We start from the raw sequence: 22,831 nt of genomic DNA on the forward strand, positions 1-22,831 counted from the left end.
AAAAACGACATGATATCCGAAACCAACCCTCCATTCTCAAGTGTCGACGACATGATATCTAATGGCTTACATATGAAATCATGAGAGGAGACATGCCTTGTTACAAATAATAAAAATTCTACAATATCGATGTAAGATTTAATTACATTGTTTGACATGTTAACTTTTTATAATGAAAAATTCTAAACATAAGCTCATACACAACACATTATCTTTTTTTTAATTTTTTTCTTTTACCAAATGTTTTGGTATATGAATAATGAATAGAAAAATTGAATTAATTTTAAAAGAATAAATCTAAAAATAAATAATAAATAAATAAAAAATAAAAAAATAAAAAAGATGAGGTGTGTAGTATATAAAATTTATGAATAGTAAAGCTCTATATTTGACAAACGTATATAGATCGGTACTTTATTTAAAAACAATTTCAAATTTATTGAAGCGAGCATGCACGTGGACGTGTGCATTAATAAGTGAAACATTGTACAATCGGTTGTGTTTGGTCACAAGAAATTTTCATCTCAAACATAAAATTCTCATCTCATCATTACAACTTTCTCAAATCCCTATACAAAATATAATAAACAATTTAACTTTTTATTAACTTTTTCAAATCCCAATACAATAATAATATTAAAATATAATATTTTAATATTTAATCTTAAAACTCAAAATTCTCATCTGAGAATTCTCAGTGGCCAAGCAGAGTAGACAATATGCACATATATCTATAAAGAATATTATGTAGGGGTAATAATATGATACATGATCTATTAACCCAACACGAACACGACACGATAATAACGAATTAGGATTTAATCTTAACAGATTCGGGTCAAAACGGGTTGACCCGTTAAGACATGATTGCTTAACGGGTTGATAACGGGTCAACCCGTTATGACACGTTAAGAAAATTAAAGTTACAATTATACCCTTCCACCTAAAAGTAAATTTGTTAAAATTTTAATTTCAATATTTTTATTATTTAGATTGTAATTTTGGACTTGTAGTTAGTTTTATAATTTTTATAGATATTATAATTTTAACATTTATAAAAAATTATACTAAATTTAAACAGGTCAAATAAGTTAATTTCATACCTATTCAATCCATTTACATAAACAGTTTGAAACGGGTCGTATTGTATTGTATTAACTTATTTAGTAATATTCACTAATAGGTCAAAACGGATTGACACGACACGTTATGTTAATGGATCGTGTTAGGGTTCGAGATTTTGATATTATAAAGTTAACGGATCGGGTTAGGATTGACCTATATAATATAATATACATATTTTGACACGACCCGTTAATACGATTTGACACCCCTAATATTATGCCTAATATTACGTGTACATAGAAATTGACTTGATTTATTTAGGGGATCTAGTTGAGAACAAGTTGTACTTTTATGAGTACAAGGGAAGCAAAAACAAACACACACCACGTGAAAAGACAAATAAATAATTTTTTTTTTTATAAATATTTACTTTTACGTACTCTTTTATATACTTTATGATGTGATTGAATGTGTATTAAAAAAATTGATACAATCAATCATATCAATGGAGTGTACAAAAAGTACACAAAAGTAATTGCACGTAGCATTACTTAAAAAATAAAATGATCATGGGTATTCTTGTAGCTAGGCCTTTCATTGTATAAAAAATAAGCTTGATTTTTTTTATCTACACAACACCCACTATATTTATATTTATTTTATTCTTTTTAAATTAACGAAATTCTTCTACTTATTATTATATACCACACATTTGATAGAGAATAAAATTAAAACATTATGTGTAATATGTGAATGATGAGTAAAATTTTTTTTATAGTATATCATATGAAACTATAACTTGTCAAACAAAATTTATGTAGATGGGAAAAAAATTATTATTTATATTTATATATTAACATATAATGAGTTAAGAAGTTGATCTTGTCAACTTACTTATTCGTATTCTTATTTCTCTTCAACAATAAACGAACCAATTTTATCATAAAATTGAAAAGCATAAGGAAAAAAAAAAAAAGAGAGTAAAAAACATAAAATTTGAGGATTTTTGTTCCTAATGAAAGACAAAAGTTCAACACAATAGTAGTAATATTACCCGTATGGCTTGGAAAAATAGCAAGAGCCGGTAAAAGAAACAAGCAAGATAATAGTACTGGCGGTGTTGCCAACATCAACCGAATGTATTTGTCGTGTCCACAGCAAGTGGAAATTGTATATACATATATCCATACATCGGGCATTAATGTAGCTCCAACATCCTTGTCACCCGCTCATTCATCTATACTCCCAAAAGGGCCAAAACACTCTGATTTCTCTCTCTCCACCCATGTGGCGATGTCATGTCAGAAAAGAAACTACAATCATGTGGAGCCCAGCAGTGGGCCCGCATGACAAGAAGAGTGGGGACATTGGTATTCGTAGGAGTGGTCCAAAGTCCCACCTCAAGCATACCCCAAAACCAAACACACCCCCCACCAAAATCAGTTCAAAATTCTTTTAAAAAAAAAAATCTAGAATAATAATAATAATTAATTGAAAAAAATTGACAACCCCAGTCCCATCCAAATGAATATCTTTGCGTTTCTTTCTCTTGCATGGTGCGAACTGGGTCCCATTCCATGCAAAGCTGACTCGGCCTCAGATTCCTTCCCCAACCCCTCACCATTTCCTCCCATGGCCGCTGGCAGAATCTTCTTACCTCTCCCAATTTTTCTTTCTTTCTTCTCGTTGCTTTATATACGATACATAAGACATTAGACTTTTTCGTGTATTTTATAAACATATTTATTAGATTTTAGCCTTATATCTATATATATATATATATATATATATATTTCTACGTGCTTGTTTTCCTTTCTTTTAATCTTTTTTAATTTGTTGGCCTTTTAATTAATTAATGAGAAACCAGATACCCTAGAAAGAAAAACGACGGGAATCTCTTGGAAACAGTGCCATTCCACTCGTGCTTCGATGGATATTGATTTTCTCACCAAAATTAAGCATCATTCACGTAAAAAAGAGACTGGAACTTGTAAAATATGCAGATTTCTTCCACTAATAGAAAAGGCAAAACACAGGAGGGCTGGGCAGAAACTAAACTATATGAAGAATTACAGTCTACGTACAGATCAGTACTTCTCGTTCATGTATACGTAGGTACGTATGGATCCACATAAAAAAGTAAGTGCTTCAATCCAAAATTTGAAAACCCCGAACCCATTTCCAAATCTCACAAAAAAAAAGATATCTGCAACCTCTGCGCTCTCGCAACATATTAATATTTCTATTTCTAGCTAGCTTATACGTATATGCAATATAATATGCTGTATATCAGCAGGAACAAGGGTTGTAAAGGGTCGACCGGCGGCGCTACAAAGCGGTGACGGTCTCGCCTTTGGTGGAGATCACTTGGGGACGTGCGGGAGTGGACGGCGCTGCCGCATCTTTCTTGGAAGCCAATGAACAATTTTCCATTCTCTCGTCTTGGTTCATCTGTTGCTGCCTGCACTCTAGACTGCAGAAAGCACTGTCACCCCTACAAACAAACATAAAAGGTATCTATATATTAGCATGATCTTCCAGAAGTTTTTCAAGCTAATTATAGATGAACAAGTTTAGGACTTTGAAGCTTTTGTGGTATATCAAACGTAGACTCCGAATTATTTGGAGCATAAAAACTGTAATTTCCACATAAGAGATTGTTATAAAATTTTATCAACAGAAAATCCCGGAAAATTATGGAGGAAACCGTCTTTGAATTCCAATCTCTCTGATAACAGATACCATACGATCGAAACATGATTCCTCTCTAACATATAAATACAGTAAGCTAGTAGTCTCCAATCGATATGGGATTACGCGCACGTCGAAAAGGAAAAAACATAAGAAGAAAAGATTGAAGCGAAATGAAAAATATCCAAGTAGCAAAATACGCAGAAACTAATAACCCAAAAGAGAGGAGCGGGGAGAGAGAATACCTATACATATAGATGTCGCGACCAGGGACCAAGCGGCGCTTGCAGAGGGAGCAAGACCTTAAGAAGTGAGCCGAGGTGGTCTCGACAAACTCGGCCGAATTGCGCCTCAAGTTTCTGGGTGAGACTGTGGCCGCCAGGAACCGCTGGTGATCTAGCCCATCATGACCGGGCTGTCTCTGGAGATTGAAGGGGTTCTGAGGATCGGACTGTGCACCAACAGCAGCGCCGACGCCGGTCATGTTTAGATCAAAGGTCATCTCCGTCATGCTCGTCGTCCTTTTCACAGGGTGGCGTTGCCTCTTTCCCAGCAACATCTTCTCCTCTGCAAACAACTTAAAACTCTACAATGTTGAAACAAGACGAGAGAGAGAGAGAGAGAGAAGGAGAGTGGAGGTCCAAATGGGTGGTGCGAGAGATAAAAGAAGAGCCAGAGACTCAGGAGTGAATATGGACCGTTGATATCCAGCCGATGTTCGATTTTGCATATGATTAGATGTCACTCCACGTCATTCCTCCAGTTCTTTATTGCTATATATTTACAATTTTACATTTAATGGGTAAATGGGATAGCAGCTTTGGATACTTTCAGAGCTACAATGGCAGAGGGGTCACTTTGAAGTGAGTGTTATGGGCCACCCAAATGTTGCCACGTCACTGTATTAACAGTGCAAAATCTACCGCCTTTCGTGCATCATTTTTTGCTAGACATTTTTTTTTTTACTTTAAATTTCAGTTGTAAGTTGCAAATCAAGTGCAGTAATTTTTGACTCAGTACATAGGCCCGGTTAATGATTATTCTATTGCTTAAGAAAGCGTTAATTAATTATGAAAAATGTCAAAGTTTTGATTTATTTTTAGTTAAAACTAAGAATTGTGTTATCTATAATTATTTTTATATATTTTATTAATATAATAATTATTTTATATTAAAAAAATGATACAATCAATCACATTAATAAAATACACAAAAATAACTATATATAAAATTTTTATTAACATTAAACATCAACTGCAAAATATTGACCCTATCCATATATTTTATTAATATGATTGATTAAAATAATTATTTTATATTAAAAAAATGATGCAGTCAATCACATTAATAAAATATACAAAAATAACTATATATAAAATTTTTATTAACATTAAACATCAACTGCAAAATATTGACCCTATCCATATATGTATTTTGTCTCCTAAGCTATTATACAGATATGTAAACGCGTCCAATTATTTTTACAATGTTTTGTACAATTATATTTTAAATAAATTAAATTTTGATAAAATAATTTATAAATATAACATCATTTTATATAAATATTTTTTTATCTTAAAATATTCTTATGTAAAAAGTTGTGAAAAGAAATGTGTATCGATCAATACTTATATAAACATACACAGGCTTCGTTTATTTCAACACTCATTAAAAATAGACATGAATTTGCATGTGAGAATATCATATTCTAGATCTAAAATGTCATATTGTGAGGAAAATGACATGCATTTTGTAGCTTAAAAACAAAACAAAAATGAATAATATTGATGAGAATATTATAATCTTTGTATAGTTTGTATCGAACTTATTTGCCCCGGAATTGTAGTTGGTTTTCGTATAAATTCACCATGTAAAAATAAAAATAATAAATAAAAGTATTTTTTTGCGATTAGGAAACGTATTTCTAGTTAATTTAAGTCTCATTTAATTATATAATATAAAATAAAATATTTTATTAAAAATTAAATAAAATATTATTATAATATAATTTTTTAATATTAATCTTATTTTAAAATTAAAAAAATTATAATAATAAGATAAAATTGAGATAAAATAATATAAATTTACATAAACAAACGACGCGTTAAGGATGAAGACAAGGGTTGTAGACCGCTGGGCCGCTGGCTGCTTGATTGGCTGCGTGATGGGTCGTTCTCAGGGTTTTGCTGCACTGTCTGCATCAATCATTTATGGACAATGCTATGTCCACAGACGATTCTTACAGAGAATCGTCACCGATCAAGGTTTTTTTTCTTTTTCTTTTTTCACTTTTCTTAAAACATTTTTTTAAAGTATTTAAATATTTTTTAAAAATTAAAAAAAACCCAAATTCATTTAAAATATTTTCTTAATCATTAAACCAAAAAACAAATTAAAAAAAAATAAAATGCAATTCGGTATAAATTTTCGGTAAAAACTTTATCGTAGGAATAGTATTTTCCATCATTTATATTGGATTCCAGCCCCTGGTCTACCAACTTGCATTCCAACCTGTTTGGAATTTTCGAAATTTTCAGAATTGCCAGATGAAAATAATGATTATTTTTTTTTTAGGCAAGTAAATGACAAAATCGGATTAAAATAAAAAAAGCTTTTTCAATTACAAGACTTGTGATCATCTTCTTGCATGGTTAACCATGTTGGGTTCAAGCTGTGATCTTACTGTTGAAACTTGTTTTATAATTGATGTTTTAAATTGGTTTTCTTAATTAATTATGCTAAATTGTTAAAAATATTTTATTTTCAAAAACATGATTGGCAACACATTTTTATCCGCGTGTAACTAGGTTTGATATATAAAAATTCTATATATAATTATTTTTATTTATTTTTTATACACTTCACTAATATGATTGATTGAATTATTTTTTTAACATAAAATAATTAATTTAATTAATTATATTAATAAAATATAAAAAAATAACTATATATATAGTAGAATTCTTCCATATGTAGAGACGCATTTAAGAAGATCAAGGGTAAAGGAAGTCCATATAAATTTCTGATCACCTCTCTCTCACTTCTCAATATCAATGTCGGCTAAAAGTAGTGGTCCCTCAAATGAAGTTCTCGTCACTTTAGACTTTAACGGCTGCTCTCTTGATTTTTTACTCACTTTTGTTTCACAATCAGTATTGATCACTATTTTTTTTTTTTTTTTTGATAGGAGTATTGATCACTATTGACCAATCATTTAATTCCACGTTAATTATTTTCAGTTTCAAGTGTCAACTCGTTAGAGCTTAGAAACTTGAGTATAGGCAAACAAAATACACACGGGGGCCAGAATTAATTCTAGTTAAAAGATGATTTTTTAATTAATTTATTAAATATAAAAAAATAATATTTATAATTTTAAGATTTGCAGACTCTGTATACTCTCACATAATCGTATAAAAAAATTATTTTTTATTAATAGATCTCACTTTATTTATATTCTAAAACTATATTTAGCATTATTTATATTATTAATGTAGAATCTTATGGCATCAATAGTGCAAAAAGTATTAATATTTTTAAATTTTTTTATGAATGTTTTAAGAGTTTTGCTATATATAAACAAAGTCGCGTACTAATTTACATATTAATACTGATTTATTTATACTTAAAATTTAAATTAGTACTATTTTTAATAAAATTTACTTTTTGACCAATCACAATAGATTGGTGCACATATTAATGCACAATTATGCTTGCAACTAGATTTTTCCATGTTTTAATTCAACTTTGAGCTATAGATAAATAGATTTTATGGAAAACATAATAAGTTTGAAATTATATATAGAAAGCAACTCATGATCCTTTAATTAACAAAATCGATTCATCCACTTTGAGGAGAACAGTACAGAAGATTTGGTTCAAGATGGGGTTCATTGAGAACGTACATGAGGAACATAAGAATCGAAGAAGGGAATATATGCAGATTTGCGTGATTCCAAAGGATTTTGTAAGCATAATTTTTACTAGCTTTAATCATGGAATTCATATCCTTTGGGGCTTACTTTTCATTAGATATGGTTCAATTAATATTGTGGAGGAAGTATATTCATTCATCAACTAAATTAAGCGTCCTAACGCATTCTTCTAGCCCTACAAAATAAGGTTACAGCATTATTATATATTCTTTCATAAAGTTCACTAACTTTTGTATCTATGTTTGTCTTAAAAAGACAAAAAGAGATACCGAAAGTGGAAAATAAAGAATCACCCACCACTATGAGGTATACATGTGTTCATTCTAATTTTTTTTTTTTTTAGGTATGCTACATATAACAGTTATATAGTGAGCAAGTGTTGTGCCGTCGATTTTAAAAATAATGAGATTTATTATTAAAAAATTAATTTCTTTTCGTACAGATATCGTATTTATTCACTTTTTAAAGTGATTATACGCCGTCTGCACACTCACGACTACAACTATAATTTTTTCAAATAATAACATACATAGAAAAATATAATAAAATTTAAAATGAAAAATGGTCGCTGAATGGCCCAAATCTAAGTTTTGACGTCCCTTAAAAAATAAAAAATAAATAAAGAATTAGAAACTTGTTAGAAATAAGTAACATATTTAGCACCAAAGCGGAAAGTAGGAGATAAATAAGTGAAACAACTAGTCATGGTGAGAACAGAGGCCAAAACACTCATGGGTTTTGGATGTTCAGATGGTTTTATCTTATCTTATCATATTATATGTCAACATCTAAACACCACTCAAATATACACTTTTTAATTTTAAATTTTTAACTTTCTTTTATATAATCATTACCTAATCATTACAAATTTACAAAATATAAAAAATAATTCAATTTTTTTCTAAATTTTTCAAACTCTAAAATAAAAATAATATTAAAAAATTATATTTTAACTTTATAATATTTTTATTTAACTTTTTATATCTTATTTTTAAAATCACATAAAATATCATAATTTAAATAATTCTACTACTATTCAAAAAATTTTTCACTATTTTTTTCAAATTTTTTTTTTTTATCTCATTTTATTCTCTAAACACTATCAGCATCCGTGGGTGATGCGCCTTACTAATATATATATATAAATATATATATATATATATATATACAAGTTGCGCGCTTCTCCTACAATGACCCGTGAGACCAAGCCATATATATATATATATATATATATATATGTATGCAGTACCTACTAATTAATCACAACCAAAATATCTGTCTACCTTAATTTGTTGATAGTTGGGCACCCATCTAGCAATCCAAGCATATTATATTAATATATTTTGTTTAAGAAACTAGCATAACAATATCTTCAATGCTTACACACTATTGGGTTTGATTTTTAGATGGATATAAAATACTAATTTCTTATATGCATCTGATCTCCAATTTTACAGGAGGATGGTTGCTGGTTTTTTCTCATGCTGGAAACATATAATATGATCCAAACTACAGGCCTAAAATTCAGGCATGATAATCTGTTTGCTAGGCTGATCTTTTGAATTCTTTCGGGTCTGTATATCTTATATATATGTTGGAGATTCTGCAAATATGTTTGGCTGTCTCCAGGATTTGTACGTGTGCAATGTTAAAGTGAAGAAAATAAGATGCTCAGGTTTTTGTTGTAGATGTTCTTGCGCTACAAGAAAATTGTCCAATTATGACCAATTATTTCATGTAAAAATGACTATTTTTTGCAAATAATTATTTTTGCACATCTTGAGGAATGCTACACAACCTCCCAACACTCCACACTCTATTTTTTTTCAATTTTTTAATATTGTTTTAATATTTTTTTTTGAATTTATTCTTTTTAAATTAATTTAATTCTTTTATTCATTATTTATATATTAAATATTTGATAAAAGATAAAATAATAAAAATTAAAAAAAATGTGGAGTGTGGAGTGTTGAGAAGTTGTGAAGATTTTTTCTATCATTATTTGTCAATTTTTCCAGCAAAATGCTTATGATGATGTGAAGAAGTCTTCAATATCGAACTTGTCCTTGGAAAGAAACACTAAAAAGAAGGAAATAATGGTGTGAAGTAAATAAAATATTGCAAGTTTGGTTTCAGTTGCGATCTCATTATGTCAATCATGATGAGTAATATTGAAAAAGAGAGGAATTTTAATTGTAATTTCTTGTGCAATCATTGATGTTTCCCACCAACATGAGCATGGCCAAAACTTTTATGATGTCCTCAAAAAGGATATACGACCACTTCATTTTCTATTAACTCGACTTGGTTTGTTGCTGAAGTATCATGTGTGGGGTAAATGGTAGGTGCGGACAGCAAGCGCATCATTGAAAGCAGCTAAAAGCTTCTCTCGTCATTGTGTGATTCATTATCACGACCTTCAAAGCATTGGGGGGGCCCGGCCCTTTTAAATTATATTAATTTCTGTTTAGAAACTAGTAAAATTTGGACCCCAAATCGTTTCCCACATAATTTCTGCTTTCCGCTACCATTATTATTATGTACACAAAATGTCAAATGCTGTAAGCAAATTGGACCTTATAAATTAGAGGGGCCTACGTTTGAATAATTAGTGAGTAAATCATCAGCATAATATGAGAACAGCTAGCTTTAGTTACTAAAAATAAAGAAGCCCTACAAATTAACAAGTGTGTATGGTACTAACGCTTGATATAACCATTCCTGATCATCCACTTCAAACTCTAATGGTCGTTGACGTTTCTAAGGGTCCAGTAAGCCCACCCAAATGTTGCTTGTCGATAAATATCAAGTAGGGCCTTGGCAAATCTTTGGTATTCCTCTTTTGATGCTCCTCTAACTTGCCACTCAGCTACCTATTCATCTGTAACTTGACAACAGCTAAGTCCTAGTTAATTATACATCTATATATGTTTACTTTCGATTTATTTATGTGCAACATATTAGTTGCATTGTCTTGGTTTGAGTATTTGTTGTTGAAGAAATAAATCGTGGTTCTCATCCTCTATTTATAGAGGGAGAAGTGAAATAATGTGAAATCACAACTCTTAACTTATGACTTTTCAACTGGTAGTTATAGTTTAAAAGTCATGTTGTTTTATTTAAAGACCAAAGAACATGCCCAGTCAAGTGGTTGGATACTTTTCTCCCGAAGGGAGGTCCTTGGTTCGAACCACACCTATTTAACATTTCTATTGAAATTATTTTGAAGCATTGCACTCATCCAAGTGAGTCTTTTACACAGTGGCCATGCGTGGTACCTCTTTGGCCTAAGCATCATGTCTCTTCGAGCTTACCGGTTCAGCCCAAGCATTGTGTCTGTCCAAGTCCCACACTTGACTTATTCCACAAAGTAAATCAAAGTGCACTTGTGGAATTTCGAACTCCTACTCTTTCATTTAAAACAATACATCACTACCACTAAATCAATACATCTCTTTAGATAATAGTTTACTAAAATATATAATATCCCACATTCAATAACTTCCCATATTTAATATCACAATCTATAATAAATATAATATTTGTAGACCAACAAAACATGGCATCCGAATAAAGGAATATGGTTTTGTATATTGGGGGTAGGCTTGCACATTGGCCCGCCCAAGCAATTTTTGGCCTGACCCGACTTGTCATGCATTCAAATTCAGGGCAAAATAATTTGACCAGATCCAAACCATTCGGGTCGAGTAAAAAGTCATCATTTTTTTTAGTTAGATTATGATTAGAATGTATGGAATTTATATAAGAATGTAAGCACTGATTATAGAATGTAAGGGCAATGGAATCTTACATTACTACTCAAATCACTTGAAATTCTCAATATCTTCTGCCCCTTTTTATCATTTTGAAAGGCTTTATGCAGAAATTACTTTTTTTCTTTTTACTAAAGGAGTATACATCCAACATCAACCCAGATTCAACCTCACAAAACTTTCAAATTTAACACAAATGGGTCCAAAATGATTGAACAAATGAAACCAGTCTGAACATATATAAACATGAAAATGGTTAACTTATAACTATTCTGCAACAATTTTCCAACTCTATATCAAACAGAGGAAGTGCTTTGCTAGAAGAACCTCAGCAACAATGGTGATAGCTTCAGCATCAGAGACGCAAGCCTCCCTTACTCTAACCAATATCTCATACTTGAAAGCCCTTCTCTCTCTCTATGTCTCTGCCTCAGAGACGCAGTCCATGACCAATATCTTAAAAGGCATACTCTACTCAAGGTATAGGACTCAAGGTATATCCTATACCTTGTGTAGTATAATGACTTGAATGAAAAATCAATTAAAATATATTAATCACATCAATCTGTGTGACTAGAGATGAATTAATGATGAAGAAAAACATCTCTCTAATTACAATCATTAACGTAAGAAAATGGATCAAAATTTCTCATAATTCTCAATATATTATACAGTCTAACTTTTCAAAAAGTATGAGAGATATAAGGGGTAATTTTTAAACTTCTTTTACCTCATAATTTGTAGCTCTTTGTGTATTGGTCCATTCTCAGGCACACAAAGGCAAAAAGGTACCAATTAGAAATGTGTCTTTACCCACATAACATATAAGGCTTTCTTTGGTCCATATGATCCATAGCCATTAGTGACTTGGAACTTCCCTTGGATCTTTCCCTACAAAATCCGCAGTCACCATCTCCTCTGTCTTCACCTGCACAATTTTAATGTTACAAAGAAAATATGTCACTACTCATTTTCTACTGAGTATGACCCATGACAGGGCAACTAACCTTCAACTTTCTTGTTATATTTCAACACATCGAAAGTTTGCTTATATTTATAAAGTTCGATTTCGTTTACTAATTAATGTGAGAATTGGTATTCCTCCTATGCAAGTGAGGTTGTATTAATGAAATATGAGATATAATCTTTTTGTTTTATTTTAAATAGTCAATTTGCTATTTTAAATGTTTGATTACCTTTATAATCTACCCACTTTCTATGAGTTATCCATATTTCCAAGATGGGGACTGAGGTGTTTCATGTCAAATTTTAACACGAATTCGATACTTGAGACAAAATTAATACCTGCTTTGTTGGTGTGTCTATAAAGAGTACTCACCAAACTATATGAGGATTGAGCAGGTGTTGAGGGTCATAACATTTATAGAATTGTTAAAAAATAAGTGAGTAGTAGCACTATTTGATCTTTTGCAAAATGTTGTTGATCAATCTCAATAATCGGATTGCTGGCTATGAGTAAAACATTTTGATTTATTTTTTAAAGTGAGTAGCGAGACAGATTAGTGAATTGGAGTGCTTTATTTTTTTAGAATTCTCACTTTCGCTTTGTGATACACAGTAGGCAAACAAAATTACTTAAAATATACCACATAAATAAATATATGTAGCTGGAAATGATACCAAAATCTAAGATAGGACGTTACAATATTTCTCTCTGCCCTCCGGTATTTAAATTTGCTTTGTTTTGGACACTCCAATGTTGTGCCTTCAATTCAATTTAAGTAATTAATTATCAGGTAATCTGAGAGTATGGATATAATATGATACTCGAATTATAGTGTCTAATTTATTGGTTAAAATGCTATTGAGTGCCAAATATAGTCCAATCCAATATAACAAAGTGGGAAAAAAATGTCTGATACAAATTGAGAATAGCATCTTAACTTTTTCAAATAAAACTCAATTATAAACACAAAAAGTATCTTTTGTAGTCTACCAAATAGGAGAAGAGTACAGTTATCCACATGCCTGTCAAGACTTGGATGCTAGCTTTTCCTTTAAGAAGTTGATGGCAAAGTTTGACTTGATAGCCAATCTTGACTTGAATTTTCTTGATCACAATCTTTTATCACTCTTTCTGGGGATGATAGGGGAGCTCTAGAAGGTATTTGTAAGTGTTCAACTTCTCCTTCAAGCATTTCTACAACTTTCTTCATAGAAGGACGATTACTAGGATTTGTTTGTATACACCATAATGCGACAATGATCATCTTTTTAACTATCTCTTTGTCCTCTTCAGCAGCACATTCTATTTCAATATCTTTTCCATCATTGAATTGATCATACACCCAGGTAGGAAAGTAAATCTGACTTGAATGTTCGACAAAAGCATTCAGGTTCTTTCTTTTGCCAACCAATTCCATCAAGAGCATTCCAAAACTATAAACATCCACTTTGTATGAAATACCTCCAATGTTTTTGTAGAACAATTCAGGAGCCATATAACCCAATGTCCCTCTTGCAGCAGTCAAAGAAATAGTATTGTTTTCTATGGAGTACAATTTTGCTAAGCCAAAATCAGAAATCTTAGGGGTGAAATTCTCATCTAGAAGGATGTTATGAGGTTTGATATCGAAATGCAAGATTTGCATGTCACATCCTCGATGCAAATACTCAATCCACGAGCCACTCCTAGAGCAATATTATATGTTTTCTCATTGTCTAGGAAGATACTTTCCTCCGAAGAAAAAATGTATTTATTTAGAGATCCTTTGGGCATAAAGTCATATAGAAGAGCACGCTTTGATCCATGAACGCAATAACCAATAAGTTGCACCACATTAACATGATGTATCCTTCCAATAGTTGCCATCTCATTGATAAAATCTTGCCCATTTGTGTTTGACTGGCCTAACATTTTTACTGCCACAAGACATCCACTTCGAAGTGTTCCTTTAAATACTGTGCCATATCCTCCTTCACCCAATTTTTCCTTAAAACCTTTGGTCATCCTCTTAATTTCTGAGAAGGAGTAACTTATTGGCATAAAGTTATTTTGGCTTTGTAGAAATTCTTCAATAGCATTGTACATGGATAAGTGCCTCCTTCGCCATTTATATATCAAAAATGCAATCACAAATGGAGTGCCTAACACGCTAAAAGTCACACGCCATTCTGGAAAGGAAATCACAAAAGTAATTAGAAGAAAGGGATCTTATAGTTGCAGTACCAATACTCTATTTGTTGTCAGCATTGTGTTATATTTAATTAGGAGTGCCTAACGCCCTTTTAGATTCTTTTGGTTAGGAATAGTACTATTTCTATTTAATGTCAATTTAATATTATATCCGACTATTTTCTTGTTCCTTAGTTTAAGGAACGATTTACTAAAACAATTAAAAGAGATAAAAAAGCAAGAGATAAATATTCTTACCGAGCAGGAATCCAATTATTATTTCCATTAAAACTGCAAAAGTTGTTACAAAAAATATTAATCTCCATTAAAATTTAGCCAAAACTAAAGTAAAAGAATTAAATGTACAAACATGCATGCTTAGAATGCATTCATAGTTAGTGAGATCTAAAAGGAATGCTCAGAATGCATTAATCCAACAGTTTGATCAGATCCACGAAGCGAAACGCATCCAATTATACATGCATTATACATCTCATATCTTTCTGAAATAGAAAACTCAGCCAAAAATGTCGAATATCTTCCTGTGATTGGTATGAACCGACCTAGTTTGACAAAAAAAAAAAAAAAAAAAGAAAAAAGAAAGAAGAAAAACACTGTTAGTACGTCAGCATCTGAAATCAACAATTAACAATCAAGCCATAATGTTATAGCTGGCTTTTGTTTACACATTATTATAGGTTTGCTGCTTATTGAGTTGGTGGACTCATCCTTTGTCTCCACCATTTTTTTAGTTAACTTTGATGGTTATAACATTTGGAGCAGATGCCACGTGAGAAGATTATAAGAGAAATATGAGATTAGTGCCAAGTGGCATAAGTGGATTTCACTAAGCTAAGATAAATTTTGCTAGCATTTAGTTTATTATACATAGAATAATTTTTGCGACACTTGATTTTAGAGGACTTTTTGCCTTTAAGTTCTTATTATTATGGACCTTAGGGTAAAGGGTTCACCCCAGATGCAGGGGTGTGATAATCGGCCTTTCAAAGCTTTTGTTTGTATTTATTTATGTTTTTAGCAATTCTACTTCTTTTACTATATTTTATTATCCTCAATCACAATATCTTTTGTGACATGTTTTAAGGGACTTCATAGAATTTTATTAAAATGGAAAGACAGTTAAAATGTGACATGTTAGCTTGTGTGATTGGAGATATATAACACGTCAACATTTATATATATATATTATAAATATATTATACTTGATTCATATAAGCAATGTTAGAAACTTAGATATAAGTCTGGACATGCAAGTCCAGGGTAGTCCTTTTGAAAAAACAAATTGGGCATGCCATGAGAAAGTTACTTTTTAAAGTTGGGGCCAACTTTTTTCTAAATTATATATTATTTATATATATTGATGAGAGAGACACATAATATTCTTACCGATCCAGTATGCAAAATAAAAAGCTGGGCTAGCTGCAGAAAAGAAATAAAGGTAAGTGATCAGTTAATTTATATAGAAACTAAAAAGTGATTTAAATAATCAAAACAGTCCTTTATTGCATGCATTGAATAAACAGCTCTATGATCCATTTATGTTATCAATAAATATAAACAACTTTTGAGCATGCATTGAATACCAAACCTTATTGGAAAGAAAATTTGTCAGAGAAATCAACTCTTAAGAAAACTGACCAATACATTGTAATATAAAATCACTTTTGTAAAACTAGTCCTATATATATATATATATATATATATATATATGTAGACGGCTACTTTTGAAACACGGAAGCAGCTGAGTTCATTTGAGTCGAGTTTAAATTTAAGCATAACCTAATATCCAAACACATAATTCTCAAATAATTAAATATCACTCAATTCAACACTTCTTTACATGCAGGATTAACAATTTTTTTTAATTTTTTATAAATATATTTAAATTCATCTTAATATATAAGTACATCTAAATCCATCTTAGGTGGGTCTCATAAAACTCACTCAACTATTTAAATTTAATACTATTTATAAAAAATTCAACTCAGTTCAATATCTAAATATAGCCGATGTAATCTTCAAATTTTCATTAAAGAGGGGAAGCTACTTATTTAATAAATTTGAAATTTGTTCTTTTATTTTATTAATAATTGTTTCTTAGATGGAAAAGAAGTTTAATTCAACAGTTTGAGATCACTTATGCCCACGCACAAGGTTATACGTACATAGTAGCTACCTTGTGTTACTACGTACTTATAAGAGCATGCTTAATAGCTTCTCTATCATATCCTTCAAAATACATTAATAAAATCTTCTTTTTCTATTTTACATATATTGATTTTTACAATATACCATACATCTGCTTATTAATTTTTTCTTCATATCATTTAAATATTATATTTTTTATTCTTTTGTATTCATTTCAAATATTTTTAAAAATGTTTACATATAAAGAGGAAATGGAAAGTCACATGAGGAGAAAAGAGAAAATAATTAAAAATATTTACATTTGATGAATAAGATCCTCTACATCTAGAGGGATCACTGTAGTAAAATGTATAATATTTTTAAAATACAAAATCTAATGGAGCAACATTTTAAGAACATTTTTTTATATTTTGAAGAAAAATATATTTTACAAGAATCATTAGAAGTGCTCTAAGGAACCTTCAATCTGAAACTTACTATTTAGATAACTCTCTTAGATAAGTGTCACGTGATTAATTTATTAAAAATATAAAATATAAAAAATAAAAACCTTTTAAAAAGGATCAGTTGTCGGCTGACTTTGCAAAATCTTGACTTAGAAAGAAATCAACTAAAAAGAAAAACTGACCGGCCTACACATTATAATATAATAAAATCACTTTTGTAAAACTAGTCCTATATATGCAGACGTTTCTTCTTAATTAAATATGAAAATTGTCCTTTCATTTTGTTCATTTTTTTCTGACATGTTAAAAAGGTTTAATCCAACAAGGTTATACGTACCAGCTTGCGTTACCAGTACGTACCAATCAATGCTATATTACACATGATATTCTAACATCTTATATATGGAGATAGAAAACTCACCTACATAATACAGACCATATGACAGACCATCTAGTAAGAAAGTAGCGAAAGTAAATCCTGCATGGTTTGACAAAAAATGGTATAATTAATATTAGAGTCTGGAATCTTCGATTAAAAATCAGGTCATTATAATGCTAGCTCTTGATCAGAAGAACTCCGGCAAATAATTATAGAGCCTGTATATGTATATATATGTAATATCATTAGAATTATTTATTAGTACTGATCACCCGGGAAATATCGTTTGCAATAATCGGCATCAACTCAAAAGAAAACTGACCGACACATTATAATATAAAATCACTTTTGTAATTCTAGTCCTATGTAGACTAAGTAATCATCTTCAATTAAATATCAGAAGAACTCCGGCAAATAAAAATATTAATTATAGCCCCTATCACGTATATATCCCTTTAAATTAGTATTGTCATGTCGGGTACCTACTAGGCTATATACATCAATCAGTCTAACATGAAAATCAACATATCCATCAGCTAGCACTAAATTAAAAATAGTAAAATTGATAACACCAATAAATATATCACTATGAAAATCAACCCTAGAATGTTTCAAATGTTTCGTCCTAATAAACATAAGTGCTATAAATATTGTCGAAGATCACAATAACGTACGGTGCTAATCAGAATTGGAAGAAGTACTTCAATAATTGCCAAACCAACATATATAATGACTAGATATATCTCATTAGAATTTAGATCTCAAATTTATTACTCACTCCAATATGGGTCGCAATGAGCTTGATTATCGTCACCGAGGTAGCAATCACGGTATGATCTGCAGCTTCCACAAAGTGTACTACCGTATAACCATGAAAGCTCAAAACCATATGAGAAGAAATTGCGGAGGTCAGTACAGGAAATATTAGGATCTTCATTAATTTGTCCTGGCCACGATGTCAGAGACATTTGCTCTATCGTGCACGACTCCTCCACATCCATCATACGCACCCAATCATCCGTTCTACTAATATTATTAAGATATATGTACCTTTTGGAATATTGAGATAAAGAGGAGTTGGAAGCAGACCCAGATCTATTATTAATATTAGAACAATTCGTAGAAGTCGAGACGAAATGGAAAGGGGAACCCGGAGCCACTGGCTTTTCACAGTTCACAATAACCACAACTTCTGATACATATACATGTATCCGTCCTGATCCTGCACGTCTTCTTCTAAAATGTAGTGCATATGTTGAATTTGAATTCCAATAAGTCAAACCACGACGGTTTAGAAAATGACGAGGGATGAAGGAATAATTATCCTCCTGAATACTTGCGTCTACAATTCGGATGGTGTAATTGTTGTAATTGATTTGACTTACGTAGTATTTACTACCATCATGTAAAGATAACAATGTATGGTTGTTCTCATCACATGAGAGCTCATACCTTTTGTATCCGCAGTTTGGTGGATCCCCTTTCAGTCGAAACGGATGGCTGATGTTGGGAATATTGCCACACGAAGAAGGAACACATGAGTAGTTATCATGAGTATCATTAAGACTAGAAGCTGGAGAAAGAAGCTGGATTAGGACCAGAACAGTTATACGGAGGACCATCATGAGTCCAGCAGGAAAGACCATTCCTCTTTTCATCAAAAACAGAGAGAGCATTAAGAGAGGGAGATTAGAGAAAGAGATCTAGAGGATTCGGTACAAGAGTTAAACATAAGCCCGCATTCAAGAAATGTTCACAAGAAATAGAATTGCATGGGTTGACGGAGTCAATTGTGGTAACTGTGAGAGATGAGTCCAAATTGATTATTATTGGTACTGGTTCGTTGGCCAACTTGTTTACTACGAAATTGTATAGATAGCGACTATTCATGATATTGCAGCCACTTACCCTCTCATGCCGATTCATGATATAAGACAAAAAAAAAATAAAGAAAATAGCGCCTGTACGTCAAGTATGCATCGTTTTATACATACCTACAGCTTATTTGTTCAGAAATTGAATGACAATCACAGGATCACATTCTTTCAACCCAGTTTACACGCTCTCGTATAGACTAAAAGGCATGTTTGCCACTACGAAAATTCTCAAAAGTTCCCAAATTTCTCAAGTATTTCATAATTTCATCATCAAATATTATTTAAACACAAAACAGTTTTCAATTTTAAATTTTAAATTTTAAATTTTTTTAACTAATTATTAATTACCTAGTTAACTAATTATTAATTACCTAATTAATCATTATTACTCAAACACCAAATTCAATATAACTTTTACAAATTTTAAAAGAAAAATAATATTAAAAAATAATATTCAAACAATTTCTTAATTTTATTTATTCATTTTCACAAATGCAGAATCTGCATTTCACATCCTCGATGTTAATATTAGTAGATAAACGTCTTAATCTTTAGTAGTCCCAATCTTCTTTTTCATTTTTTCAAGCCTAATATGTACGTATACAACACAAAAATATGACTAGTAAAAATTGGTAGGCCACATTGAAAAGATCATAGCGTCATTCCAATAGACTACTTGCACTCGATATTCATGTCAACTATCATAATTGATAATCATTCAAGCGTTGCATTAAATATATATATATATTAATTAATTATGTGCTCACGTAAAATACTAGAGGCTAGTTATTAGATCATAATGTCTATTTTCAAAAAAAAAAAGATGATTAAAAATATATATCAAACTCTTGGATAATGTTTTTATAAGGTTATGAATGATGCACAACGAGGAACCGTACTTTTCTTTTAGGAACTCCAAAGTTCCAAACAACAAGAAATAAATAAAATATTCTTAAATATAAAATGTAACTCAATAATAAACTCAAGTTGTGTTTGAATAAAATTAGATCATCCACCACTCCTAAAGTCTAACCACGTATATACAAATTCAATTTGTTTACGTGCACACACTTATAAATCCCAATAGTTTCTTAGGGATTTCCTAGATATCAATGGGTCATAGAAAACATGATTCAGTAGACTGGTGCTAATTTTTCTAGACAATGGACATCTTCTACTCGTCCACCACTTGCTTAATTAATCAGTGCACAACATTTCAAATTTAATGACTTGACCATCAACGTCGTGACTTTTCTTCATTTTGGTTTAGATCGATAATCCCAATCCACATTACTGGCGAAGGTCCTCTCGACCGTGGAGCTTTTTTCTTCAATCATCTAACAAGTGGGTCTCACATTTATAAATTGTTATGAAGCATGTACACATACAATATATCTATATGAGCTGGCAATAATATTATATACTCTAAAAATATATAATTAATTTTCTATATTATTAAAAAATGAGTTTCGATAAATGTCTTATAAGTTTTTGGAATATCTTTTTACTTTTTGTCAATGAAAATAAATTATATTGTTCTTTTAAACAAGAACCAAAGCTGTCCCAATCTTCTTTTTCTACCCCAATACATACGCAATGCAGGAATCTAGCTAGTGTAAATATTGTGCATAATCAACGTCCCATAGTAGTGGGCTCAACCACTATATATCATGTAGAAGACAAGCCCCTTGACATTGAAAGAGATAATAACAACTAATGGGTCTCTGTCTGATAACTTTTGTAATCTTGTTAGGGAAGTTTGAAGTATAACTAAGTGTTTGTGAAATATATAATAATATAATAAAAATTACAATGAAATTAACTTTCAAATGAAATCAGTTTGGATTGAAGTATGAAAATCTCATTTTCTTTAAGGAAATGCAAGCCTTCTGTGGTATTATTAAAACGTTTTTTTATTTTATTTTATATATATATATATATATTTAACAGACCATTATTTCTTTTTTTTTTTTTTGTAAGAAAAAGACAGTATAAATTGTAAATTTTGTAAATATTTAACTCGGATTGGTTAATTTTCTCCCCAATTATAAGCTTATCATGAGCTACTGAGCTGGATGAGCGATTTGCTACCAAGATTGGCGGAAGGGTAATGAGATGTCTTTGAGCTATTTCGTGAACAACCAATGGTCCAATGATGGCATATTGCTTTTGATTTTTAAAGTTTCACCCGAGATTGAAAGTTAGGTCTTCTAGTATTGCAATGGGGAAAGGCTAACAACAAGTCATAAAAGGCATGGTTTGAGAAGAGAAATGCAGGAGCAATGATATCATTGAAAAGAGTAGGTTTCACATGCAGCCAACGTAAATGGCGCCAACGTAAAGAAATGTAGGCCATGTTGGTTCTCTTGGGAACGATGAGACTCATTGATAGCTTTTGAAGCAATAAAAGGCTCGATTATACCAATTATAAGAGGATTTTTCTCCTCGGGCCACAAGCCAAGAAGGCAAGCTCAGATACGGAGAGCCTGGTCCAGCAAGACAGCCCCTCAGCCCACTAAGAGCCCCCAGCCTCAGAGTTGAGATCGGCACATGGCTACAATCACATGTGAAGGAGGGGACACATCACACCGGCACTCCCCTAAGATGCCTAGCCACAAGAAACACTTTACAGGCAGCTGGGCAGAATATATGGGAAGCCGTTGATTTTCTAATGGTAAAGGAAGAGGAACCTGACGACGTGCATCGGTAGGATAGAAGGGAGAGGAAGCCACACCACATTAGTGGCACCACCCTAGAAGTCACACCGCATTAAAGGAGGGGACACATACTCTTGCCATGGGGTATGAGCGATTACTCCCAGAAACTTAGTATAAAAACCGATCCACAGGTACGAAGAATGTTCTTTGAACTCTCTACTCTCTTGCATAAACTATTAAGGTGATACTGACTTAAACATCGGAGACTCTTTAACCTCTACCAAGGCTCCCGACTCTCTATATTTTCTCCAAGTCTGCAGGCCTAAGACCGAAAACTCGAGTCACTGGAGCGGGGCCCAAAGGCATACAAAACACGATGTTAATAGCGGCGAACAACTTACCTCCTCTTGATGGACGAAAGGCGAGACCAGCCCCAGCAGAAGCCCAACCTCCCTCACGGAGGAGAGTGGGTTTAGCCTCTTGGTTGTCTGAACAACCTATGCTGCCCCCACCACGACAAATTGCAGACTGGCTACTCAGCTGTCCAACACTTACCTTCCATACATGATACCAAATGGATGAGTATAATGCCTAAGGCTGTTTTATGACTTTATCCCTCCTACATCGGAGTGCAGGCCAGCCCTTGGCTGCCTGACAATTTACCTTCCTCGTGATCGTTAACAGGTAAGAGTAGGTCCAGTTC

At 31.6% G+C, this 22,831-nt stretch overlaps 1 protein-coding gene and 1 pseudogene across 1 annotated transcript; both read right to left on the reverse strand.

The window, feature by feature from the left end:
* Positions 1 to 3,053: 3,053 nt before the first annotated feature.
* Positions 3,054 to 4,401, reverse strand: LOC122309173 (FCS-Like Zinc finger 6-like). The gene is made up of 2 exons (XM_043122545.1): positions 4,002 to 4,401; positions 3,054 to 3,559 (listed from the first exon to the last, which is right to left on the reverse strand). Exons 1-2 carry the CDS (start codon positions 4,313 to 4,315, stop codon positions 3,394 to 3,396), a joined length of 480 nt encoding a protein of 159 aa, XP_042978479.1. The 5' UTR covers positions 4,316 to 4,401; the 3' UTR covers positions 3,054 to 3,393.
* Positions 4,402 to 13,289: 8,888 nt separating this feature from the next.
* LOC122309647 lies at positions 13,290 to 19,513 on the reverse strand (annotated as a pseudogene).
* Between the last annotated feature and the right edge of the window lie 3,318 nt (positions 19,514 to 22,831).

The sequence above is a fragment of the Carya illinoinensis genome, chromosome 5 (assembly GCF_018687715.1).
Source record: "Carya illinoinensis cultivar Pawnee chromosome 5, C.illinoinensisPawnee_v1, whole genome shotgun sequence".
In the NCBI taxonomy this organism is placed as follows: Eukaryota; Viridiplantae; Streptophyta; class Magnoliopsida; order Fagales; family Juglandaceae; genus Carya; species Carya illinoinensis.